At 34.3% G+C, this 28,000-nt stretch overlaps 2 protein-coding genes across 5 annotated transcripts in view; one reads left to right on the top strand and one right to left on the bottom strand.

Moving 5' to 3' along the window:
- Positions 1 to 27,306, top strand: part of LOC111416706 (uncharacterized) — a 36,567-nt gene extending 9,261 nt beyond the window's left edge. For all 4 annotated transcript variants that reach the window (XM_071198734.1, XM_071198737.1, XM_071198735.1 and 1 more), the window contains one exon: positions 218 to 27,306. In XM_071198734.1, the coding sequence (XP_071054835.1) occupies positions 23,672 to 26,833 (3,162 nt within the window). In that variant the 5' untranslated portion in view covers positions 218 to 23,671 and the 3' untranslated portion in view covers positions 26,834 to 27,306. The remainder of the gene's footprint in view (positions 1 to 217) is intronic.
- On the bottom strand, positions 4,496 to 7,164 carry LOC139431256 (piggyBac transposable element-derived protein 4-like). Its single transcript, XM_071198898.1, has 2 exons — positions 6,162 to 7,164; positions 4,496 to 4,794 (listed from the first exon to the last, which is right to left on the bottom strand). Exons 1-2 carry the CDS (start codon positions 7,162 to 7,164, stop codon positions 4,496 to 4,498), a joined length of 1,302 nt encoding a protein of 433 aa, XP_071054999.1.
- Positions 27,307 to 28,000: the final 694 nt, after the last annotated feature.

Below are 28,000 nucleotides of genomic sequence, written 5' to 3'. Positions count from 1 at the left end.
ATCTTCTGTGTGTCTTCCAACACACACAAGTTTGGTTTAAATTAACATTAATAATAAAACTACTAAAAAATTTTAACATAAATGAACAACCAATTATAATTTTCTACTACTACGCACCATGTGGAAGCATTCATAATAATAATTTTTCCTAATAATTATGATGTATCAAATAGATAAGATAGAGATTAATTAATTATATGTTTTTATTTTGTTTTAGCTTGTGGACGAATTGCATGGATTTAAGATGGCCAATCATTGTGCAAATAAAAGGGGCCATTACATTGATAGTAAATATTTTTTCTGATATTGAATGAAACTTCCTTCTGTAGGTCTATCAAATTAATTACGAAACAGGAAAATTGATGCTGAACGTGACTTTCCACTGTCACATGTGGATTACTATCAGACCAACATAAATTTGTATATTATTTCTACAATATGCTGCTGAGATATCTTAATGATTTCATATTTGTCATATGTAGTTAGGAACCAGTCTTTTATGGCTGTGCTATGGATAGGTAGACAAGTGTTCTACAAAGAATAATTGCCATATAGCTTCAGAATAATCCTTTGTAGAATGCATGTGTACATGCAACCTATACATTTTGGGATTTGTTTTTTGATAATTTGTTTTGTTAAAGTATCCAAAATGTAAATCTTCCTTATAACTCTGCTTATTTTCTTCACACAATAATTTTGAGTTATTTAAACTTCTGTATAAGTTTTTAAAATTATAACCAAAAACGCAAATATTAATAATATAAGTTTCACCCAATGTTTTGAATTTTAAGAATATCATGATGTTATCATGCTTAAGAGGATTCTCTATGGTCCTTAAAGTTACTGTGGAGAGTCGCCGTATGAAAGGAGGAAGCTCCAGGGTTGGGGCATGCACGGTCATGTGACCATGATGACGTGAGAATTATTATTATTAGTATTTAATTAAACAACTTTTATTGCATAAACGAATACAAATAAAGATACAGTAAAACCTCGATATAATACCGGACTTCGTTAAAACGGACTTCGGATATAAAGGACAAATTTATTACAGACAAAAAAAATTATTATATTATTATATTAATACATTTGGCCGGTATTTGACTTATCAATGATTTTATAAAATATTTGTCACAGCAATTTTACAGTGTAATAGTCTGTGTTTTATAAAAAATTTCTTTCAATAATAGCAAAGAATATTTTATTTTAACCCTTAACGAACGAGCAGTAGATCGACGGAATTTTAAGAAATTAATTGCTTTACTGCCAAAGCAAGAAAAAATACACAATTAATATCGCTTGGATATCATCCATACAAAAAGATATTGAAGTCAAAATTACAGAAAAATAACGGGGATTGACATAAACAAATAGATGTATGTAATGTATTGATTTGCATAGGCTTATAAATTTATTTTTTGTAAGTTTACAATGTTTAACAAAATTATTTATATATTTATTGAGTGTGGTACTTCTCCCAACAGACCCCTATGTGTATACCAGGTTTTTTTGTACTACTATCGCAATAATTACGTGTTTCTCGTCTTCCTCCCGGCGTTTTTCTATCCGAGCAAACAGTCCATCCTTTTTCGTACCAGTACAAATAACATGAAATTTTCCGTCTAACCTGTTTTCTGTTTGTAAGTTCGACACCCGTTATTGGGGTTGCGCTGGCGTTCTAAAGTCACCCCTTAATTGCTCTATCAGTATTTTTCTAAATTTCAAATGAGAAACTGGTTTCAAATTCATCCGTTGTCTTTGTTGGTTATATATAATAAATTTCTAATCCCCAGAAGAACATCTTTCTCCACCACTTTAGAGATTGTCTTAAGAAACAATATGACACAACATAATGGTCGGCGCGGTCAACTCCTCCCATAGATTTAGTGTAATTTAATGCAATAAATGGCTTGTCAATTGACACTGTTTCACCGCCACGTATTTTTCTATTTACTTGTGTAATTTTTGCTGTGTCCCAAGTACTCGGCAAGGTGACAACTCTCTTGTCTTTCCACGCTAACACTAATGTGTTACGTTTTCTCAGCGCAATTCCATTTTTTACACTAAATTTCGGTTTTTTAACCCTTTGCACTCGTATGTATGTCCTTTTGTGAGTACACTGTATTCGGACTATTATTTTATCTACTTATCTGTCTACTCGGAATTTTTTTTATATGGGATTTTTTTAAATGCTCTAATGTTGCTTTGTAAATACACAGCGTAAAAACCAAATAAAAATTTGGGAAAATTAAAAATAAATCGCTTAATGTTAAAAACATCTTTGTAAAATTTTTTTACACAGATGTTTATTCAAATTATAACATGAAAAATAACTAAATATAAAAAACTTGAAAAACACTAAATAAAAAATAATGGCTTACAAAAATAATAAATCTTGAGGATAGAGAAACACAAATAAAACCTAACGTTATCATAATCACTACCATTATCATTAAATAAATTTATACACAATTTACAAAAAATTACGTTTTATAATGTTGTAGTGTATGGTACCGTTCGAAGCAGTCACCAATATGTAGTCTCCCGCCTGCCGCCTTGTACTTTACGGTTAGAACATACCGCACAGTCTTTTTTCTTCCCATCATTTTGGCGTAAAATATGTAATTTACAATTTAGCCGCTTTTCTGTATCTACAGATGATGGTCTGCCAGAAGTTTTGGACCCCTGCCGAAAGTTTTTTGTCATCTCGTCAACCAATTCCCGAACAAACTTTAGATGTGTCATTGGTTTTTTGTTTTGGCCCCGTTGTGAAATTTTATATAATAAATGCAATATATAAAAATGCATTGACACTGGACATTTCGAGTCCCCAGTAGGGTGTCCAATTCCCGGGACCAAAAATATTTTCGGGATTCGGGACTAAATTCTAATTCCCGGTACTTGGACCAAAGGTCCCGAATTCCCGAAAATAGTCCCGAAATCAAAATACGTTTGCAAAAAAATATTTAAAAAACATTTAAAAACATACTTTGGGTTTTTTACTTTAGTGTTACTGTAGGAGTTCACCAATTGAATAAAACAAATTTATATAGAATGAGAGAAACATAAAAAAAATCACAAAATAGGAAATTAAAAAAAAAATTTATTTTTTAAAATATGCTTTAAGTGCTACAAGTGCGTTTAAAGATTTATCTCCTAATACCGAGCGTATTTTCGTTGCAAAACAACCGGCAATAGAAAACGCCCTTTTCGATTGTACACCCGTGGGCGGTATGGTTAGCAAATACTCGTAGCATAGTTGAAGATTCTTGCCTCGACAACCGCCTTTCTCGAAAAGGGCCATTTCGTCTTTGATTATTGTAATTAATGAATTTTTTGTTGATGTTCCAATTTGAGGTGGTGATATTGCTCTCATGCTGGTGGACGTAGACATTGCATTTTCAAATATCCTATTTAATTTTTCTGCTAATGACAGTTCATTACCTTGTTGATCGTTTTTAAGACAAGATAGCGGAATATCGTCTTCCTCTTGCATTGTTGGCGACGACGACGATGTGGGTGATAATCTTTGTATCAAGTTAAAAAAAATGGGATATTTCCATAGTATCTGGATGATCAAAAAATAAATCATCCGATTTTTCTATATATTTAAGCGGATTACAGAGATAGCTCAGTGCACTTGATGTTACTGTTCTCCGTTCATTTATTCGCTGCATTAATTCAGATTGCAAGGCTCTGCTATATGAAGTATTAATTTTTGAAAGTTCTTGAAACATAAACCTAAAGCTGGCATCAGTCGTGTAAAGATTGGCATCATGTCTACATACCACCAACACAGTAAGTTTAATAGTTTCAAGACACTTTACAACTACCTGTAGAACTTCAAGGTCATGGTCAGTCAGATTCATCGGCATGCATACATCAATCATAGCCTTCTGAATACAGTCCTTTAGAAAAACAAACCGTTCTAACATTTGAGCTAAGCTGTTCCATCCTGTTTTGCAATCTAAAATAAGTTTTAATTCCTTGCAATGTTTCCCTTTTACATAGTTCTGCAGAACACTGTTTTTTAAAGGAGAGCGACGAAATAATTTTGACAGTCTTCCGTACTTCGGTTACCAGTTTGTGAATGTTCCCGTAATTATTTAAATTAAAGCATATTTGGTCATCGTCTTCAATTAACTCAAAACCACCGTCTTCATTATTGTCACTATTATAGTCGTTCTCGCTACTACTCGTGTTGCCATCAGTTTCAGTGTTTCGGTTTGATAATTTTTGTTCATTTTTAGAATAAATGACGGCAATCACTGCAAGTTGAATACCATGAGCAAAGCATAATTGCTGCAGTGGTTGTATTAATTTTCCTACTTTCACCATTACACTGGCTCCATCTGTTGTGATGGAAACAATGTCATTTTTTAAGCTTAACTTAAATCGCTCGAGTTTTTTTTTCAATAAGATTAATACATTTCTCTGCAGGCAAAGATCCTTTGATATGTACTAATCCTATATTCCACATTTTAAGACTTTGTCTTTATTGTCCATCCAAGTATCCGTGAATATTTATATTTATATATCGTTTGTTGGCTATGGACGTCCATTCATCGAATGTTAAGCTGAAACGACGACCTTTTTCTCGTAGACATTGTACTTCAGCGGTGAAATTGTCAAATACCTTTTCGCAATACATTAAAATTCTATTTTGAATTGTTGATGTAAAAGTTGGTAAATTCTGAAATCCCCTTGCCTCTAAACCTTTTCTTAAATCTTTAGATGTAATAATAACTCTAAATGGAAGTCCATCTAATGCTGCCATTCGAGCGATAACTGCATCTAAAGAATTATCTTCTTCATTCGAATTAATAAGGAAATAATCAGTCAGTTTTCTCTTTTTTTTGCATCATTTGGGAAAATTGGGAAGACGAAGTAGAAGATAAGCTAGACTGTAGTTCGTTTTCCTCTTCGTTGTTATCAACAATTGCGACTTCAACAGCCAAATTTTTTTCTAGCGCTGCCGATAATGGACGAGTTGATTGTGGAACCACCCCTTCTTTTTATGCACTCCAGCGAAATGCTTGTGTAATCCTTTTGTTGAGCCGCCTTTACACATAATAATTTTGTTAGGACAAATCTTACATTTCGCCGCTTGTTTATCTGTTGATATATAAAAATGTCGCCATATTGACATTGGATCAGCGTTTTTTTTTTGGGTGTACCGTATAAATTACGGACTCAGAACTCATTTTTTAAATTAAAACAGCTTATATGACAGCTTATACCTAAAAAAATTTCATCACAATGAATGAAAAGCTTTTATTTATAATACTTTCAAATTACCTGTATTTTTGTTTAATTTTGCTTTGTTAATTTATCTCAAATTATTTGATGCGCACACAAAAACCTCCGGAGCACAGGCTAGCCACAACTCACAGTGTCACACGACTATACCTATTAATTGGAGCACCGCCGGTATATAACACCGATTCTACAAATATTGCAAGTCATAACTCGTTCTAGCCGGTGATTCCCCTATCAATTTAGGTTTTTTACGAACTCGGAGAACCGTTTTGTTAGATCACCCGTTAGCTAGTCGGGGTCTCGAGGTCGATATTTTTAACAGGTTGTAACCTGTTAGTTGTAGTCGTTCCGATATTTTAATTTTTTTCTTAATTTCGGGACTTTTAAAATCCCGGGACTTCTTAGTGGTCCCGGACCTCCTTTTTTTTCAAGAAATCCCGGGACGGAACCGGGCCTAAATACCGGGACTGGACACCCTAGTCCCCAGAAAAATAACTTTCGCCACCACTTCAAAGACTTCCTCAGGAAACAGTATGACGCTGAATAAGAGTCTGCGCGGTCAACACCTCCCATAAATTTATTGTAATTGACCACTGCATTTGGCTTATTTACAACTTGTAAGTTACCTCCACGTACTCTTCTGTTGATAGGCTGTGTTCCTGAAATATCCCACGAAGTAAGTATGGTGACGACCCTTTTATCTTTCCATGCCAATAACATCAAATTACCTGATCTGCATGCAAATGTGTTGTCTTCGGCAAATGTTGGTTTTTTGATAGAATCAGGTATAAATTTGCGGTTTATTTGAATAGTGCCTGTCAAATTAACATTTAGTTTTAACAACTCTTCTGCAAGTGGCAAGCTAGTATAGTATCTATCGGTTTAAAAATGATATCCTTTACATCCTGGGTTATTGTCTAATAATTTTTGACAAAGATGTAACACTATTCTTGTAGTTACAGGTAAATCAGGTCTCACTAAATCTTCCGATGTCAAGCTTCCGTAGTACGGCAAAATTGAATAAACATACCCGGTGTTAGCATCCGCCATTACATAAATTCTTATCCCCCATTTCGTAGGCTTCTTAGGGTTGTAAGTTAAAAAACTAATTTTACCCTTAAATCTAACAACAGATTCGTCTACCGATATCTCTCTTGATGGAACAAATTGTTCTTTCAATTGTTTGTCCAAATAATCTAAATATTGTCTGACTTTCTGAGTTCGAGCCCTAAGAGTTTGGTCATTTGGATCGTTTTCATGCAAGTGGAGCATCCAAAAAATTTGTAAACATAGTTCTCTTCTAAATATGCTACTAAAAAAAGGTATTTTGGCATTAAACTGTTGTGACCAATACTCTTGGATATTAGATACGGTTATCGGACCCATATTTAGGACAACCCCAAGAAATGCGGTAAACTCTTCTACTGTAGTATCTACCCACGTGTGCCATGTAGAACGTTTTGACAACCTCTTCTGTGCTATTTTATGTCTAGCGTAGTTATTTGTTTGTTCCACTATTTGTATTATTAGCTCATCGGTAAAAAAGAGTTTGAAAAAATCTATGGGTTTTGTACAAGTATCTGGAATTTGTGGTCCTACCATTTTATCCCCAGAAGTAAATAGAATCCTGTCTGGTACCTGATCGTGGCATGTGACGTCCTGCCATGGACCAAAATTACCAGGTTGTGTTATATTCTCGTCTTCTGCACTGTTGCTAGAACTTGATGGTAAAGGTATGGTTCCCTGTCTTTTAGTAACTATAATATCACTACCACTACTAGAGTCACTTTCTTCACTAATATTATCACTATCCAATCTATCATTTTCAGGCGCGTCAATATAAAATTCATCGTCACTACTTTGCAACTCATTTTCAATTTCATCTTGTAAAAATTTCTTGCGCATTTCAAATTTTTTTTTTTTTCAAAATATAACGAAAAAATACACCGAACTTTACCCAATCGTGTTAGTTATAAAACTGAGTAATATTCAAAACGCAAAAATGGTGCACATGTGAACTGAAGTGGTTTAACATGGTGTGACGCCTATACGCACTCGTATGTCGGAGTATGTCGGCGGCATACGAGCGCAACGGTAAAACGCATCTTGCTGCTCCTACGGCGACATACGAGTGCAAAGGGTTAATTTCTTGAGGTAATCCTTTTGGGTTCGGTTTTATCGTGCCCGTAAGGTGACATTTTAGTTTCAGTAATTCGGTAGCTAAAGATACACTTGTGTAATAGCGATCAGTAAACATATGATATCCTTCAGCTGATGGAATTTTTTCTAATAATTTTTGATACAGGGTGTCAGATAAAAAACGCCCCAAGCTGTAACTCTGTCATTTACATTCCGATTTTGATGAGCGGGGTATCAGATTAAATGGTTTTACGAATACTATGATTCATGCTACAAATAAACTTTTTCCAACGTCATCTTCAATTTCAAGCGATTATCAACTTTTGATTTTCAAACTGCTCGGCATGTTTTTCTTCACATTATTGGATAGAGATTTTTTTTCTGAACCCATTGCTGTACAATACATTAACATTAATTGTAATTTTAGTAGAGAAAAACAATTAAAACATTTTCCGAACATTGTCTTACAATTAGTCACTTCTGTAATACTGTAGTGTGCCATGGAAAAAAATAACGCGCAAAACTGATAACAGTCATTAAATGATATTTCAATATCTGAAACAGTTGCAAATGATTATTTTTTCCCGCGGCACACTACAGTATAACACAAGTAACTTTAAGAGAATGTTCAAAAACTATTTTAATGTTTTTCTCTACTAGAATTACAATTAATGTCGATGTATTGTACATTAATGGATTCAGAAAAAAATCTCTATCCAATAACGTGAAGAAAAACATACCGAGCGAAAAAATTTATTTATAGCATAAATCGTAGTATTCATTAAACCATTTCATTTGATAACTCGCTCATGAAAATCGGAATGTAAATGACAGAGTTACAGTATCGGGCGTTTTTTATCTGATACCCTGCATAAATAGAGTGGAATTCTGGTAGTTACTGGTAGTTCCGGATTTGGAAGATTTTCCGTTGTTATCGTACCATAGTATGGTAGAATAGAATAAACATATCCTGATTTTGAATCGGCTAAAACATAAATTCTTATACCCCATTTAGTTGGTTTTATGGGATTGTAGGTAATGAAATCAATTTGGCCTTAAGCTGAAATACTGCTTCATCTACCGAAATACATTGTTCTGGTATAAAGTGCTGTGAAAACTTAGAATATATGTATTACAAAAAATTACTAGCTCTTTGAATTCGCGTTTTCAAAGATGGATATCTGGGCGGAATTTTCTTCAAATGCAGCATCCAGAATATTTGATTGAAACGATTTCTTGTGAATGTAACCGAATAGAATGGAATTCTGCTAATATTGCTTGTTGACTAATATTCAAATTTATTTTCTAACGACATTGTGTCCATATTGAAAATTACAGAAACAAAACTCCAAAATTCTTCCTTTTCTACATTTTTCCAATTATTCCAAATTGATCGCTTTGTCAATCTCTTTGCACTTATTTTGCTATTTGCATAGTCATTAGTTTCTTTTATTATATTATCAACTAATTCATCTGTACAGTATAACTTGAATATATCAATTGGTTCAACAATATTAGGAGAAATTTGTGGCCCAGTTACTTTTGGAGAGACTGTAAATTTTATTTGCTGAAAAATATAATCCTGTTCAGTAACATTTTCCCATTCGCTTGAGTCGTCACTGTCATCATCGTTTATATTTTCATTCTGGCTGAGTTCATCATCACTATCACTGTCCCCAATAAGTAAGTCACTATCAGAACTATCGTAAATACCATTTTTATCTTCATCTACTACATTTCTCAAATCTTCTTTTACAAACACATAAGATTCCTCTTCACTACTAGAAAATTCCAGGTTTCTACTGGCACTTGGTTTTTCAACACTTCTTTTCTTTGCCATATTTTATAAGGCTTAAATTGATTAAAAAAATAGTACGCACAACCCCGTTTTCTCTCTCTTTTTTCTAACAGATAATGCTCTTCCGAAAACCACGATAACAAACTATTGACCGTATACAAAACGATTAAATAGATAAGAAAAAAGTACGCACAACTCCGTTACTCTTTCTTCTAACAGGTAATACTCTTCCGAAAACTACGATAACAAACTTTATTGAGCGTATACAAAACGATGTATTTTCCCTCAATGCAGGGAGAGGAATCCTCCAGAGCGCGCCAAAAAACAATTGCTGATCGCCCTTATTTATTACGTGCGCAATCAAGGCCGATATTACGCCATACTACGTCATGCCGCCGTACAGGCGGCGATTATTTTAGAATATTTATAGAATATTATTAAAATAGTAAGGTGTTTCTCTGAGCATCTCTCAAAACACCAACAACTTCAGTGTTTGTGTTTTCTCCTGCCTGTGACAATGTTAAGTCGCATAGTAGTTCTTCAATTATTTCACCAAATTTTTCTACTGAATTGTCCCCTTGCTTTGCGCTATGTAACTGCGCTGATAAACTGACAGCTGACTTTTTAGCAATAAAATGCTTTTTAAGGTCGACTATCAAAAGCTTATTGTTTGCATAGGTAGTTTTTAATCTAAGCTTAGATTTTTGTGACAGTCTAGCTTTCAACACATATTTAGTTAATATTTTCTTCCCATCTTCATCCAATAAGGAATCGTATAGTTCGATTGCATTTATTAACCGCCTTGTGACTTCCTCCGTGTCGTTCATTACTGGCAACAAAGTTGCGGCATTCTTTAAATCGAATTTCTCGGTCATATTTACAGATTCTAATTGACAATCTATTTTCGAATTTTCTAACCTACTTTCTAAAATATCTGTTATAGTTTTTAATAGTTCTTCTATGGTTATAATGGTATCCTTAGCTTCTTTTATCTCTAACCTATCATGATCTTTTACATTAAAATTCTGCTTAACTTCATTTAACCTGACTCTAAAATTATTTATTTTGTTTAACTTACGTTGCGTTTTGTTATTATCTTGCCTTACATTGATGTTGTCCTTGGACAGATTTCTGTAAAAGCTTCTCAGATCCTCTAGTAGTCCCTTTATTTGCATGGGCATCTCATTCTTCAGAATTCTTACCCACGGGCTTGCTTAAACTTCCTCCTGACTGAGGTGTCGACGTAATCTTTTTTCCATCATCTTTTCTCGTCTTCGGACAACATATACCAACCCGACGCAGCAACAACAAATGAAAAAAAGAGCAACTCCGGCGAATCCAATTACCCCTAGGATAGCAGCAGTGGAAACTTCGTTGGTTTGTCCTTCACTATTTCCAGCTTGAGCAATTATGATTTCTTCGTTCACTTCTTTAGATATCTGCTTCCCCATATTTTCTTCAAATTAGTCGCACTGGCAGTCGCGCTGGCAAGGTCGCCATGTAATAACCTTCGTTATTGGTGGGTTTTGGTTAATGGTTACATTTAAAAGAACTTTCGATTAATTAACGTAAATGTTTATTGTAACGATATGACGACGTTGCAGTGTCATATCGTAGTCTCCCATTACAATTAATTACTCTATTCTTATAGTAAACTTATTGCTAACGTAGCACAACAAACCTTGTCATGTTTGTTGTACTAACCTTATTAAGTAGCCTTATTACTCCTAACCTACTTAATATTAATAACATTTATTTAACTTAACACTTAGTCATACCTTACAGTAATACTGTTGTCTCTCTTGGGTGCTAATATAGTTTGTTTAGTTTTTATAACGCAGTCCTGAGAGATCTGGAATACACCAGTTGAATTTAATAGTACATCTTCTCGTGTACCAGAACATGTTATAGCGACCTTCTATGGTTTCGGTGTTATGAAAATACAGGTATTCTTCATGTATAATTCTTTCCAGATTTATTGGGAATTCCTGAATTCCGCATGGTGGCTCATCTTGACGCTTATAAATCTCATTGATAACACAACTGGGATTGTTTTCGATGCTGTCTACTAATGTGGGAGCGCATGAAATTCTTCGTGGCTGAGTTGGAAATATAATTGATTGTTGTAATCAATAGCGAAGATTTCGTTTGGAACTTCTAGTATCCAGTATGTTGCATTAGTAATCTTGAGCGGTATAGTACTGACTTTAGTAATTTCGAAGTCAATTACTTCTGCCATGGGAAAATAAGTAAATATCGTAATAAACTCCTCATCTTGTTCCATTTTAAGTTTCCTTTCTCAACTTTTTCTTTAAGAGTCACATGGTTTTCTAGAAAGTAATAGAACCTATCTTGTATTGTGTTTCTGAGTGTAAAATAATTTATCATTCCTGTTGAGTGGTGTCTTTAGAGGAACTTCAATTTCCTGTCCAGTGCTTTCGACTTCGATATTCCATCCCTTAGAGAGAGAGGCCTTAACCATACCATAAGTTCGTATTATAGTAAATTCGCTGCTTCTTCCGTGATGAAGGAGGCTTGGGATCCTGGATGGATAAGTATTCGGAGTTTTTCGGAACTGCCGGAAACTGTCTTGACTTTCACCAGGGCTGTTGCTAGAAGAACTTCACTTTCTAGTCCGCTTGAAGCAATCCTGTTCTTTCTTTCTTTTTTGATAGAAACTAGGATTACATTTTTGTAACATATTGTGCTTTGGTTAATCTGCTTGTTCTCATCTCTATGAAGCAACGTATGATGTGGCTTTTGGCAGATGTGACATCTTAACGTTGAGTTGCACATGTTGCCTTTGTCGTGAGATAAGCAATTTCTGCACAATTCTGTAAGTTTTTTGAATTTCATGCAGAAGTGTATTATGTGGTTTTCTTTACAATATCTGCACTTATTCTTATTATAAGCTACTTTTGCTTGCATTGGGTTGTTTCGCTTTTTTGGTTCAGCGATTGCTTCTAGTGTTTGGAAGCGAGTTCTGAGAAAACTTAATAAATCTTGGAAGTCTTGTATTTTATGTGGTTCTTTCAACGACAGTTCGTATTGCTTGTTCGTCTCATAGTCCCATTTTCTGACAAGTATTCTTCCTATGATAGGATCCCAAGATTCCGTTGGAATTCCCAGGTTCGATATGGCTTTGAGACACTCGACTGTTGTGTCGTGATATTCCTTTATCTTTTCCCCGTTTTCAGTCGTAGTTGTTGGCCGATCCAAAATCTTGTCCAGTAGTTTTGATAGAATTAATCGGTTGTTTTGGTAACGTTTTTGTAGAAGTGTCCACGCTGCATCATAATTACTGTCGGATATTTGCAGGTGTATTCGACTAGCTTCTCTTTTTAGGTACGTCTTCAAATATTGCATTTTTTCGACTTTTGTTGGGGATATACTAGCATGGATTATTTTTTGGAAAAGGTCATAGAAGGTGATCCATTGGTCATAGGATCCATCAAATACGGGAAGTTTTATTTGTGGAAGAGGGATAGCAGTGTTGTTCTGAAGGATATGTTGTGTTTCAGAGGAAGGTGGGTTAGAAATGATGTCTTCTAGTTTTTCCATTACAGCAAAAAGATCAGTCTGAAGGTTGGAATATACATCTTCTTCGAAGTATCGGGCTTGAAATCTTGTTTCTTCTACCTGGATAACTTCTTCCAATCTTGAGATGTTGTCCATTTGCTGTTGAAGTTGACGTCAAAGATATTCATAAGTGCTTTTTTGTTTTGATTGCACCATTTCCAGGTTTACTTTGTCGATTAGTTTACCCATTTCTTTGATTCTTATTCCCTGCCTTTTTATTCTTCGGATCTGTTCTGGATCTTCAGTTGGTTCTTCCACCCTGGTTTTGGGATGTAGTGCTTTTGACACTCTTTTATGTAGCTTAGAGCATGGTTGTACACTTGTTGTAATTGCAGGTAATAGTTTGAGGTGTAATAGGAATGATTGGGTATTTTTATGGCTTCCATTTTGTCATGATTTTCTCCGATCTTCCAAAGTTATTGGAGGGTGTGTAAACGCTTTTGAATACAGGTGTCCCGCAACGATTGTACAATACTGCATCAGCGTATTCTCTGATCGAAAATAGACAAAAAAAAGTCTAATAAACATAGGTCCGAAAATGGACCATTTTCGAGATATTCAAAGTTTCATAAATTGACCTATTGTTAACATCATTAATTGTAACGATTTAGATGCAGTAATTATATGATTACCATGGTTACGATGGTTAAAATAAAGTTTAATAAATAATAAGATAATATTAAGTTAATTAATACAGTTCATTAATAATTTAACAAAACAAGTAACAAAGATTGTCGAAGAAAATCGTTCAATCAGCATAAAAACAACGAATGTTAATATGTTCAATATGCGCACCATTTACTTCTAAACACAAACGGATACGTTTTTTAAATGAACTTCTAATGCGTTCAAAGATACCGGGAATTTGTTTTACTGTGTAAAATGCATTACTAATTTTATTTTTCAAATCCTGCACATTTTGAACGTCTTCAGAATAAACTATTTGTTTTAATGTCCCCAAAACCAAAAATCTAACGGATTTAAATCTGGTGAACGAGGTGGCAACGGTACAGGACCTCCTCGGCCAATCCACTTATTGCCAAATCTGTTCCCTTCTGGAGAATATTCAGTTTCATTTATTATTGTAAGACATCCATATGTTGTGTTGTTTCCTGAGACCAGTGTTTTGAATGTCTCCTTAGTGCATGAAATCACTTCATTAGGGGCTCTTTTTGCAAGTGTTCTTATTTCTTCTCTGATCAAATTAGCTTTTTTGCTTACTGTTTCTTGGGCTCTCCACTTTATATCTCTTGCTACTATTGAGATGATTTCTATGAGATCACGCATGGTTGTAAAGTTAGTAGTGAGAGCCATCAACTTTCCATCAAATTGAGTGTAAGTGCCTCTGTTGTCACAATACTTGAAATTCACAGTTTCTTGAGTTCTGTTCATCTGTATGGTGACTCCAGATTTGTTTCTTACAATTATCTTCCTGGCTATTCCAGGCTTGGGAGACTTTATAAACCCTTCTTCTTTAGTTTCAAGATTTATCAACTCACCATATATGATATTTAGTATCTTCTATTCTTAGCATTGAGAGCATAGCTTCGTGTATTAAACATTCTAAGAATAATGACAGAGATGCGTCAGTATCCTTCTTTATGGTAGTGCTCCTAAATGTCCAATGGCATAGCACATAATTGGAGTGGTATAATGCATGTTTGAATCTTTCTGTGGTCTCATTTGATCCTGGTAGAATAGGGAGAACTCTTCTTCTTTGGTCAAGAGTATTAAGAAGTGTTCTCATTTGCCTATTTAACGATAATTTGCCGTGTCAACGATAATTGAGTGTAACGATAATTGTGTTTGCCGTTTTCTAGTGTTATATCTATAACATCTCTCATTTTTTCTTGGATTTCCCTTGTGACCCTAATATCGTGTATAATATTGTCTGGAAATAAGTATTCTCTGAGAGCGATTTCTTGGATGTGTCGTGCTATGTCAACTATAGGTGATGCAGTATTTACAGATTTTCTTTCAAGCATAGGCGGTCCAAATCTAATCTGGGCTTCTTCCCATCCCACTGAATAATAGTCCTTGACATTTTGTCTGCATTCCTTGTATAAAATGTTTATTGTCTTAACAACCTCTTCTGAAGGCATTGGTGATTGAGTGACCCACCAATCAATTGCTTCTTTTTTGCATAGGATTCTCCCATGGATTTGGATCTTTTCAATATTACTCCATTATTGTTCTCACGATGGATAATGTAAGAATTGATGCCGGCCGTGTTCATTAGAGAAAAAAATAATGTGAGAGGCCATCGCCGGGAATAGTGACTTAGTTATAAGTTCCCAACAATTCATCTACTTTGTCCACTCCTCCCTTTGCTAGATTATAAAATGAAATCATTTCAGGTAATTTTTTTGTCGAATTATCAACTGAATCAACATGATGAAGAGTGGACATCATTAGCACAACTTTATTTTGTTTAGGAACGTACGATAGAATGGTAAAGTCTTTTTGAAAACTAAAAAGGGTAGATTGATTGTTCGACTTTTAGCGGTTAGAAATGTTTGGGGGATTTCCTTTTTGTTTTTCGTATTGTGACGACGCCAGTCAGGCGATGGTTTGTACGAAGGCTTTCAAACAAATGATAACTGGTATATAGTTTCCGATATTTCTGGTGGTTTTTATGAACCTCAGAAACAGTAGTGGCAGTTACTATCACCCCGAAAAAGTACCCGGACGTGATTTATGATAGGGCCTCACAGCGAACTAGGTCCAGGGACACACTTCTTTTTTTATTTTATTTTAAATTCAACAACTCAAAAATAAAACAGTATTTAGAGTACTAATTATTGTTTACATTCTAAAAATACAAATTTTAAATAAATTGTATTTTCACACAAAGTAATGGTATTTAAATTTTTAAATATTATGCTCGGAAACTATACCAATTATCACATGTAATGTTTCTACCAGTGCCGTTCTACTATAGCCGTTGGAGTATTATTTACAGCAAAAGGATAATATGTTCTGGCATCCACCAAAGCATGAACCTTGATGCCGTATTTGGCCGGCATATTGGGCATATACTGTCTAAACGGACATCCCCCAACAAAAGCCTCTAATTTTTCATCCACAGTTAAGAATTGGCCTGGCGTATAGGCATTTTGACAATTGGAAACAAATTTTTCTACTATACTTCGTATAGACGCCAGCTTGTCGATTTCACGTCTACATGCGCGATCTGCTTTATTGTCAAATCGCAGGCATGTGAGCAAAAATTCGAACCGTCTTTGAGACATAGTTATTCGAAATACTTCTATGTCTGTCCCGTCAGTTTTCCAGAAATGTCTTAGCAAACGATGGTTATTTCTAAAAACGCCTCCTAAATACAGCAGCCCAAATACAGCTTTTAATTCTATATTATTTGTTGGTTGGTACTGTACAGACTTCTCCCATTCCCTTGATTTTTCCTCAATGTGTTGATTTGCCCTTTGCACTATACCATCTAACATTTCTTCATCGATGAATAGCAGAAAGCTGTCAATTGGATTTTTTTGCCCCTAGCGCACTGCTTGACTCCTGGTAATTGGGAGATAATATTCTCGGCTCTGGTCCTCACGTTCTTGTTGTAATATTTTTTTTGCCCACTTAGTACCATTTTTACTCAAATACTAATTCTTTTTCGAAAACTCGACAATGAAGCACAATCTCGTAAACACTATAGAAATTATTATAAATTTTTTTATTTCAATTAGACACGTGGGGTTTGGCACACCCCATACCTCACTTCCAATTCACTGCCATCAAAACGGTTCCATACGCTGATAGAATCGACTATTGCCGAAAGCTACCGAGAAGAATACTTACCTGCACACACGCAGAAAACGATTGTCTAAATAATGTTTTAACAGTTTCTTTGAAATAAAATCGATGTAATCAATGCAATCGCTTTGGTAATAAACAGATCGAACTACAATAATTGACAAACAATACAATAATTGTTGTACGATGTTGACAAAGCAGCGAAAAGCGATATCAATCGGTCAAAATTAAGTAATAAGTAATAACAAAAAAACTTAAATGTTTTATTCAAGAATTTAAATAAATAAAAACGATAGCACATCTATGCAGAAGAACGTACAACGTTTAAAGTTAACCCTTTTAAAACCTTAAAATTAACTCCATTAAATTCTTCAACGACACCCACTTCCAAAGTTCCTAAAGGCCACTTTGATACTACAGTCCCTTTCACTTTCCAGTGGGTAGGTGCGTTGAGTCTACAAAATAAGATAAAAATATTACCAGCAACGTTTATAATAAAAAGTTAAAAGATAATAAAAATTAATTGCTAAATATCAGACAATGGAAGTATGGCCTTAGTTTTTTATAATACGTAATGAGGAAGTCCCTCCGTAATTGTTTTGTACTGTTTCCCTGGATACTCCTCTTCTTACCACGCGTCCTTTTATGTGTCTTGTGTAAGCCTTGAATACTTTAATAATGAAGCTAATAACCCTCATGACGAACAGGATATACAACATAATGGTGAGATCATTTGATACAGATAGATGTGACTCTTGGACCACAAAGTTCACGTTAACAGCTCCATTTTCGATTAGCTGCTGATTAGGGCAGATCTCTTTTGACTGTGTTTCCCTCATTGTTGTTTTTCGGCCAGGTCGGTGCGATATTATTACCAAACTGATACTGCTTTTAGACGGCGGCGTATTTATTTAGGTGTTAATAAAGTGTGCCAAGCTGACGGTGCACAACATTCAGTTCGTTATTTCCAAATCACTTTATAACATCCGCTTTATGTTTTTGAGCTGACCTCTATTTATTGACGGGTTTTGCGACTTGGTAGGAGGATCCAATTATTGATATATATATGTATATATATATATATATATCTGAGGTATATATTTGATATTTATCATATCTACGTCTTTATTATATTGCTATCTATGTACAATTTTATGTACAATTTTACTATTTATGTACAATTTATTGTATGATTCAGGAATGGCTGTGCGAAATTAGTTTTTAAGATATTAATTAATTAAAATAAAGTTGTAATGTGAAAATAAATGAAAATCCGGAATCTAAATCCGTTGTCGTAATTTATCTAATTAAATACGAACTTCACCAGTGAAAGATGAATCGGATAACTACGGATTGGTAATCGTCCCAAAAATTTTATAAATGTCGCAAAAGTACCAAAATCTCTAACACCGTGTGTTCATTAGGACAGCTAACGTACAAGAGAATGAGTTTCCGAAAACTCGTTTCTAAAATATAATACGGAAAAACAAAAATGAAAACAAGTAATCGCGCCATCACGTAGGGAATAGGAAAAGTAAGGATTAAGGAAGAGGAATCTCGAATTCAGCTGCCAAAAATTCAACAAAAGACACATAGAAAAGATAATCGAAGGTTTAAAGAAAATAAAACGTAACAAGATTTATATAAAAAACAATAATATTTAAGCTGTTTAATATTCAATTATTATTGAATAATTTAATGCTATTATACAATATCACATTTATTATATATCCATTTGAACATTAAAATATCGCGTCCAACGCGTCACTTTATTTAAAAATAGGAGCACGAAATTCAATCTTAATGAAGACTAATCATTAAGGTTGAATTTTGTGGTAAATCAAATTTGAATTTGGCTCCTAATTTTTAAACGAGTAGTAGATTGTACATCACATTAAGAAATTTTAAATTGTATAATATTACAACAATATCTATAGTATGTCACTTTGAATATTCCCATTGGAATCACTTTCGCCACTACTAATTACTGCGTTGTCATCTTCTGGTTCTCGGTCTTCCATAATATCAATTTTTTCAAGTTCCTTTTGGGTTAAAATTTTTTTTCGATGTGCTGCCATTTTCTAGAAAAACTACAAAGTAAAAAGTTTATTTATTTATTATTAGGTACTTGCCGTATGTTAAAAAAAATCTACAAGACAATAAAAAATACATACGTAAACTATTTATTTATTTTAGATATTTTACTTATTTTTCTAGTTCGTTGAAACTAGATATAATAAACAAAATTACGTGCATCCAGTATAGACTGTTACTGTCGAGTGCACACCACACTACGCACACACGGAAACTAGACAAACACGTTAAAACTTGTCCCCACGCATGCTTCATACGCAGAGATGCCTTGAATACATAAAACGGAGACGTGCGGCATTCGTCGCTTAAAATATAATGAAGTCGGATTAATACGATCTTCGGCTGTTGGTCATTTTTTTTTTGCGGAAATATACGGTCTTCGGCGCGAAAGGGTTAATTCAATTCAACATTTATTGTATCAGCACACGCCATGTGTCTTTTTTCTTTTTCTTTGAGGTTATGTGTGGTTAGTGAAGATAGCCGTGAATTATATATTAATATTCAAATTCAAATTTGTGAATTATAAACAAGTAACCATATTTTGTATTATTGTCAATAACTTGATTTTTAATTAGTACCAAATTTTTTAAAACTGTTATATCTTAATTGTTTATGGTAAGGAAAGTTATGCTTTTGAAATATGATGTGGAAGACAGGAACTTATGGGAAAGGTATACATTTTATGGTGAAGAAAGGATTTTGGTTGCCAAGGGACCCAGAGTGTTGCGATGTTCATATTACAACCGTATATGACATCCTCGTTCGGCTCTTTGTATATTGTGGCCAATGTCCAATATTGTCGGTTCGTATATCAACTGGTGGTATATAAGATGTAGGTCCTCTTTTCTTCTTTGCAATATCCTGTTGCATAGTAGCACATGGTCTTCCGCGTTTTCGCTGGTTTTCTGCTTGTGCTCTACACAAGCAATCTGCCACCTCGATTTTAAATTGTACCAAAGTCATGGTTTTTTTCCCTTTTTGCTTCATTTGCCTCCGATACAAAACCCAGCTATTCACTAAGGCGAGATCTAGCAGATGGTAGAAAATACGTATGTACCATTTCTTCGTACGTAATTTATCCTATTTAATAATAGTTCTTTCCTATGAAACTGTCTAAGAGGTCAACACCACCCATGTGATGGTTATATTCCTTGACCACATTTGGACAAGGGATATTAATTTTCTTGTTCAATTTCTTATCTAACCGTTCAATTTGTCCTAATGGTAATATTTCCACAAAATTTGAAACTAGAGTTACTAGTTTATTGTCTTTTCAAACCACTGTAGAAATATCTATGTCATTTGCGTTGGCAACAAACACTCAAGAAGTACCTCTTTCTTTCTTTTTGAGAACGCTTTCAAGCGGTAATTTACGATTGGGAATTCGATTTCTTCTTATGGTACCCAACGAATAGATACCTTTAGTAGCTAAATACGCCACTAAAGGTATGGAGGAATAATAGTTGTCAAAATCATCCTATAACCTTTATTTTGTGGAATATTTCTTCACAGCCTTACAACAATGTTTTCAGATGCACCCAAATCCGGTTCGCTTCTCAAGCGAGTTTAGTTTTCTTGTTGCGTATATATCTCAAATCTATGAGCAAAACGACTTACTCCACACAAAACAAACAGTTTAAATCCCCATTTGTGTGGTTTCATAGGCAGATACTGCTTCAAGTAGTGCCGAGCTTTGGTAGAACACAACTGTTCATCCACGCATAAGTATTCCTCGTGGGGGATGCTTTCAAATTTGGCATTCAAGTGATTAATAATTGGCCGGAGTTTATGAAGACGATCACATTCAGGATTATCTTTTGATTTCATTTTTGTGTTATCTGCAAAATGTATATTAGATCGAATTGTATTAAAGCTATGCTGACTCATAGTTTCCTTTATTTGGGGTATTCCTATGGTGGTTGACCAATAATAGCGTGCACTAGGTAAATGGATAACCGACATAGATCAATATTCCCAGAATTTTTTTAGATCTGTAACCTCGATTATAGAAGGTTTTGCAGGATTTTTTTGAACACTGTATAAATTCGACTCGTTGACAATTTTTGAAATCAATGTTTCATCAAAAAAATAACGAAAGTACTGGTGTGGCGTTCTAGTGCTTGAATGTGGGCTGGTAGAGAAGAGTCACCTTTGAATAACAAAATGCCTTCATTTAGCACTAGGTTTTTGTTTTTCCATACGATGTTTTTAAATTTGTTTTTATAATTTATCATTTCATCTTCGTTCTCCTGCGTTGCTAAATCATAGTCGTCTTCTACTTCGCAAACAACGTTTTCAGTTTGTTCTGGCTCATCTTCAAATAAAACTGGCATATTTTGAATATCCATAGCGACCGTATCTTCACTATCACTTATATCATTATAACCATCTTCACTTTCAACCCAATTCTATTATATTTAGTGGTTCCTTATCCGATAAGGGCCTCGTATTATCCCATTTAAACATTCTAAAATTACATGAACAGATGCACTCATGTCTTACCTGGTATACCATCCAATAAAATTTACAACCGAACGTTGAAGATTGTTGTGGAAAGGTCAATAATTCACGCACAAATTTTTGTTTTATGTTTTCACTTATTTCACGTATACAATAAATCACCAAATAAGCACTAAACTTGCAGATAACTATTACTATGACAACTCACCTAACACGATATAACCTAACACAAACAGTCGGTATATTGTTATGTAGCATACAAGAACATAAGGGTGGGTATGTTACATATATGAAACACAGTGCATTTTACCAAACATAAATTTACTTTTTATATAATAGACTAATTTCTAATTTGTACCATATCTGATACAATGTGCAGCGTAGGGTTAAAACTTTTTTCTTTAGAGTTTTTATTAAATTGTTTATGAACTTTATCGGTGTTTTGTTCTAAGTGATTTCGGACTTGATTGAAAACAATGTTTAGTTTTGAAATTAATTCGGAAGCATAATTTTGATATGAATCATAAAATATTCTGTGGTTTGATAAAGTCATCTAGGGGTAAAAAGGGAACTCTACCGTGTACGTGTAAGTAGGGACTGAAACCAGTTGCGCTATGAGCATGAGTTCGATATGCCATTAGGACTAGTGGCATCCACACATCCCAATCTCTTTGATACTTATCAATATAATGAGATAAAATATCATTAAAAACTCTGTGACTTCTTTCAATTAAACCGTTTGACTGTGGTCGATAAGGAGTGGTATGAATTCTCTCTATATTCAAAATTTTGCGAATATCTTTCATTACACTCGATAAAAAATTTGCACCTTTGTCAGACATTAAAATTTTTAGCGTTCCATGTCTGGTAATTACATTATTGACTAGTGCTCTAGCAATTGTTTCGGATTTTTGATCCGGCAAGGGGATAGAATCGGGATATTTGGAAAAGTGGTCTTGGAAAGTCAGTAAATAGCGATTACCCTTAAGGTGGGAGTAGTATAGATTCGCCGATTCAAGAACCTCCTCCTCGAACCTGCGTTCTAGGAGGAGGTTCTTGAATCGGCAAATTTTTTGGGGGTCAGAGGAGGTTCGATGAGGAGAGGAGGTTCTTGAATCGGCGATTCTTTTGAGGGTCGGAGGAGATTCGATGAAGAGAGGAGGAGGTCAATTAACTTGAGAAGGTCATGTTATTTTGACGAAATTATTAAAAATTTATCTTTATTAAAAATTTATCTTTATTAAAAATGTATCTTTATTTAGGTTATGTTATTAAAAATTTATCTTTATATGTAACCTGTTTACCTAGATGAAAACAATTACTATGTTTATCCTTCGACGCTTCTCAATGAACTGGTAATGTTTTCGATATATCTCTTAACTTATTGTACACAAAGGTATACGGTTTTGGGACATGTAGGTATACAAATAAGTGAGTCATGATCTACTCGCGGGATATTTTTTAAAATTTATTGTGTAAAGGTATACGGAGCTTTAAAATATGCGAGGAGGTTCTTGAATCGGCAAATTTTTTGGGGGGATACGTTCGAGGAGGAGGTCAATTAACTTAATACTAGTAAGTGAGTCATGATCTACCTGCGGGATATTTTTTAAAATTTATTGTGTAAAGGTATACGGAGCTTTAAAATATGCGAGGAGGTTCTTGAATCGGCAAATTTTTTGGGGGGATACGTTCGAGGAGGAGGTCAATTAACTTAATACTAGTAAGTGAGTCATGATCTACCTGCGAGATATTTTTTTAATTTATTATGCAGAGGTATACGGAGTTATAAATATACATGTATACAAACGCACTCGATGCATCCTCCTCCTCCCCAATAAGTTTCAGGAGCGGTGAGGGTTTATAAACGCCTGCGAAATGTGGTATTGACGTAGTTCTTTCATAACAAGTAGAAGTGTACAACATTAAATTGTAAAATGGTCGTGTGTGAGGATTGTGGAAAAAGTTTTACTCGAGTTGACAATTTAAAAAGACATCAACGATTATCTTGTATTGGCAAGAGAATCAAGCTTGACGCACCGCAAATTCCAAAAGCAGTAAAATGTGAGGCTTGCGATGATTATGTAAATAGACAATGTTACTCTGCACATTTACGAAGCAACGCACACAAGCGTAACGCTTTTGTTATAATCGATGACGGAGTGGAGAGAATAGCTGGAGCATTCGGTGACAAAATTGTCAGTTATCGAATAAGTGAAGAAGGTTTTTTTGTGGATTTGGATGAATTTTCTCATAGAATTCGAGAAAAAATACTAAATCTAATACAAAGCGCAATCGATATTCACCGAAATGTAAAATTAAATATGGAATGTTTTGGTTTGTATTTTTTACAATCAAAGGAAGACTGTGAAATAAAATCATTCAATACGAAAAATAAGGTAGTATCATTAGCGTCGGATCTGTATAAAATATATAAGGAATTTATTGATGAAATTTCATCAAAAATGTCAGAATTCCAGGAACGAGATTCAGGTAAGCGTAATGTGACATAATATACCTATATATTAAAAAATAAATGTTTCAATATTTTATTTAGGATGGACTTTAATGCAAATTCTCTATATGGAGTTAAATTTAAACAAATATAATCCTATCAGAGCATCTAATTACATCGATCTACCATCGCAAATAAAAGCAAAGCGTGCTGTGATAAATATACAAAACGCGGATGATGCATGTTTTGCATGGGCTGTAACATCCGCACTACATGAACCGAACGGTTTACCACAGAGGACATCTTCGTATCCGAATTACCTAGACTGCGGCTTAGACTATTCAAATATTGTTTTTCCAGTTAAATTACGAGATATACCTGTATTTGAAAAGCAGAACAAACTATCTATTAATGTATATGGAATAAATGAGTATTTTAAAGACGGTGTTATGAATTATGACATAATTACAATGTATATATGTCGACAAAAAGAAGAAAGACATATAAATTTATTATTGGTTACAAATGATTCCGGGAATAGTCACTATTGTTGGATAAAAAATCTGTCTCGATTACTATCATCGCAAGCATCGCAGAATGGTCATGAAAAGTATATTTGCGACGGATGCTTGGTATTCTTTACGTCAGAAAATAAACTTATCCGTCATCAAAGTGACGATTGCAGCAAGGTAAGGGCAATTTTACCAACAACAAATTTAAAAATAAATAAATATGGAAATGAAGAAAAGGAAAATATACTACAGTTCGAAAATTTTGAACGACAATTAAAAATACCGTTCGTGGTGTATGCAGATTTTGAAGCATTACAGAAACCGATCGCCGATGCGGAAGCAACAGAACTTAACGATGATAATTCATACTCCGTCAAATGTTTCAAACACGAACCTTATGCATTTGCATATTATATAAAATGTTCATATGACGAATCATTGTCGAAGTTTGAAATATATCGCGGATGTAATGCTGCTCAAATTTTCATGAGCAAGTTGGAACATGACGTTCTGAATATATACAAAAATTATTTAAGCCAACCAAAAGAAATGCTCCCATTACCACCTATTGATAGATTAATACATGAGATGCAGGATATCTGTCACATTTGTTCGTACAAAATAAAAGAAGGTAATAAAGTGTGCGATCATGATCACCTAACTGGGTTGTATAGAGGACCCGCACATGCTGTATGTAACATCAATTATCAATTACCAAAGTTCATACCGATATTCTTTCACAATCTTTCGAACTACGATTGTCATATGTTTGTGAAAGATATGGCATTAAAAGAAGAAGACGTGGACGTTATAGCACAGAATAAAGAAAAGTATATATCATTTTCGAAAAAAATTATCGTAGGAGAAAACATTGACAGCAAGGGAAAGCTAAGGCGGGTTCATATGAAATTGAGATTTGTGGATTCATTTAGGTTTATGGCTTTATCGCTAGAGAAGTTGGGTTCATTTTTGGAAGACAACCAATGCGTTCAAATCAGAAAATATTTTAGGAACGAAGAACAGTTTCGACTTATACGTCAGAAAGGAGTTTTTCCGTATTCCTTTGTGGATTCATTCGAAAAGCTGAATCTTACCGCTCTGCCAGATCGAAGTAGTTTTTACAATACTTTATGCGACGATAGTATAACCGAAGAAAATTATTGTCGTGCACAAACGGTGTGGAACTTATTTAACTGTCGCACTTTAGGCGAATATAGCGACATTTATTTAACGTCTGACGTTTTACTTTTGGCGGACGTATTTGAGAATTTCCGAACCATCTCGATGAAGTATTACTCTTTAGATCCATGTCATTACTTCACAGCGCCGGGCTTCGGTTGGGATGCATTATTACGAATGACAGGGGTAAAATTAGAATTATTAACGGACATAGACATGTTACACTTCTTTAAAAATGGTATTCGCGGTGGATTAAGTATGTGCACTAAACGCAGTGCGAAGGCTAACAATAAATTAATGATGGAATTTGATGAAACCAAAGACCCATCTTATATTTTGTATCTCGACGCTACGAATTTGTATGGACACGCAATGAGACGAAAATTACCGACGGGGGGATTTCGATGGCTATCAGATGAAGAGATTCAAAAGTTAGATATTTACAATACGGAAGACGATTCCGAAAAGGGTTACGTGTTCGAGGTAGATTTAGAGTATCCGGAAGCAATACATGATGAACACAACGATTTGCCATTTTGTCCAGAACGGATTGTACCCCCAGGTTCAAAAAATGCAAAGTTAATAGCAAATTTGGAAAATAAAACAAAATACATCATTCATTACGTGAATCTAAAGCAGTGTATCAAGTTCGGATTGAAACTAACGAAGATTTACAGAGTATTAGAATTTAAACAATCCAACTGGATGCGGAGCTACATCGATTTCAATTCCGATAAACGTGCGAAAGCTAAGAATGAATTTGAAAAAAATCATTACAAAGCAATGAATAACATCGTATACGGTAAGACAATGGAAAATGTGGAAAAGCGAGTGGATATAAGACTAGTTACCCACTGGGAATGTCGTCATAAGAAACCGGGCGTGGAAGCCCTAATAGCTAAACCAAATTTTAAATCTTCGAAAATATTTTGCGATAATTTGATAGCCGTTCAATTGAACGTCGCGGAAGTTCGTTATTGCAAACCGCTGTATGTGGGTTTCAGTATATTAGAGCTTTCGAAAACCGTAATGTACAGCTTCTTCTATGATTACTTAAAAGTTAAATATGGAAATAACATAACACTTTTATACACCGATACTGATTCCCTAATCCTAGAAATTACTACTCCCAATGTATATGAGGATATAAAAGAAAATATTGAATTTTTTGACACGTCCAATTATCCGTTAGAGAATATACACAATATACCTCGCGGTCGATCTGTGTTGGGAAGAATGAAAGATGAATATCCAAACAGGTGCATAACGTCATTTGTTGGAACAGGAGCTAAGGCGTACTGCATCACCTTGTTGAATGATAATGTAAAAAAGGCTAAAGGAGTAAAGAAATATGTTATAGATAAACATTTAAGCGTGACCGATTATAAACGTGTGGTTGAATGTGGCGGATCGGTTCATAAAAAAATGTACATTTTTAAGTCAGAATTTCATACTATGTATACCGAATTAAAGAATAAAATTGCTCTTTCATCGTGCGATGATAAACGATACATATTACCGAACGGATGTAATACTTTGGCGTGGGGTCATTGGTTGATAAAAAGATTGAATGCGAATAAATGAATTTAATTTAAAAAAAATTGTAAAGAATAATAGTAATAATGTATTTGTAATGTTCGATTGTTAATAAAGTCTTGTAAACTTTTAAATAGGTCTTTATACGTTTTAAAGAACGTTAGTTTTTGAGATCCAAGAATTATGAGACGGACCTAATCCTAACCATTTCACAAACACTTGATTTCCTTTTCGCCGTAGCACTTTTTCCACCAAGTAGACGTCAGGATATTTAACTTTTTGTAATTCCTCTCGATAAAAACCACCCATAATTTTTTCATTGGATGCATCTTTGAGCAGATATGTTGTTGGGAAAGTATTACGAACAGAATGTATTGTAAACACTTCATTAGACCAATTGGGAGTATAGTTTTTGGTGAAGGCGTGTCGATGCTTGCTCACTCTGACGTGATCACCGACATTAAATTTTTTGGTATAAGGATCGACAATTTTTATGTAATTATATACAGTTTTTAACAGTGTCGATGCGTTTCTGTTATTTACCTCGCTAGGTTTCATTCCTATCGTCCTGTGAACTTGGTTGTTATAATCCAGAATTAATTTGGGAAGCAATTCCAACCAACGATAGTTACCTTGCATACTAAATTCTTTCCACATTTTTTCTTTTATTGTTCTATTAAACCGTTCAACAATAGAACTCTTTAAATTGGAAAATGAACTGTAGTGATTGATGTGATATCGTGACATGAGCTTTTTAAAATCCTCATTGTAAAATTCTTTTCCGTTATCCGTTTGCAGATTCTTCGGTATGTTTTTCCGCTTTTCCGATAGAATTGTTTCCATAGCTCGCGTAACTTCTTTGCCAGTTTTGTTTTTTAGTGGTACAGCCCATCCATACTTTGAGAAAGCATTAATAACTGTTAGAATATATTTAAAATTACCATTTGCTTTTGAATAAGGTATCATCTCCACTAAATCAGCTTGAAATAAGTCCGTTAAACCTTTTATAATAACACGTCTGCGTTTATACTTTTTCCTCGCGGACGCGTGCAACTCGTTTACGACGGACCTTTTAATATCGCTCATTTTCTGGATATTTCAATGAGCAGTTCTACCATAAATGGTTTCTTGAGTAAAGTGGTCTTCGTTGTGGGTTTGCAAACTATTTTATCTCCAAAGAAGAGAACATTTAACTTTTTATTTGGATCGAAGATA

The sequence above is a fragment of the Onthophagus taurus genome, chromosome 8 (genome assembly GCF_036711975.1).
Source record: "Onthophagus taurus isolate NC chromosome 8, IU_Otau_3.0, whole genome shotgun sequence".
NCBI classification, from domain to species: Eukaryota; Metazoa; Arthropoda; class Insecta; order Coleoptera; family Scarabaeidae; genus Onthophagus; species Onthophagus taurus.
The sequence above is the reverse complement of the archived record's forward strand: the minus strand, read 5'-3'. Positions and strand labels throughout refer to the sequence as shown.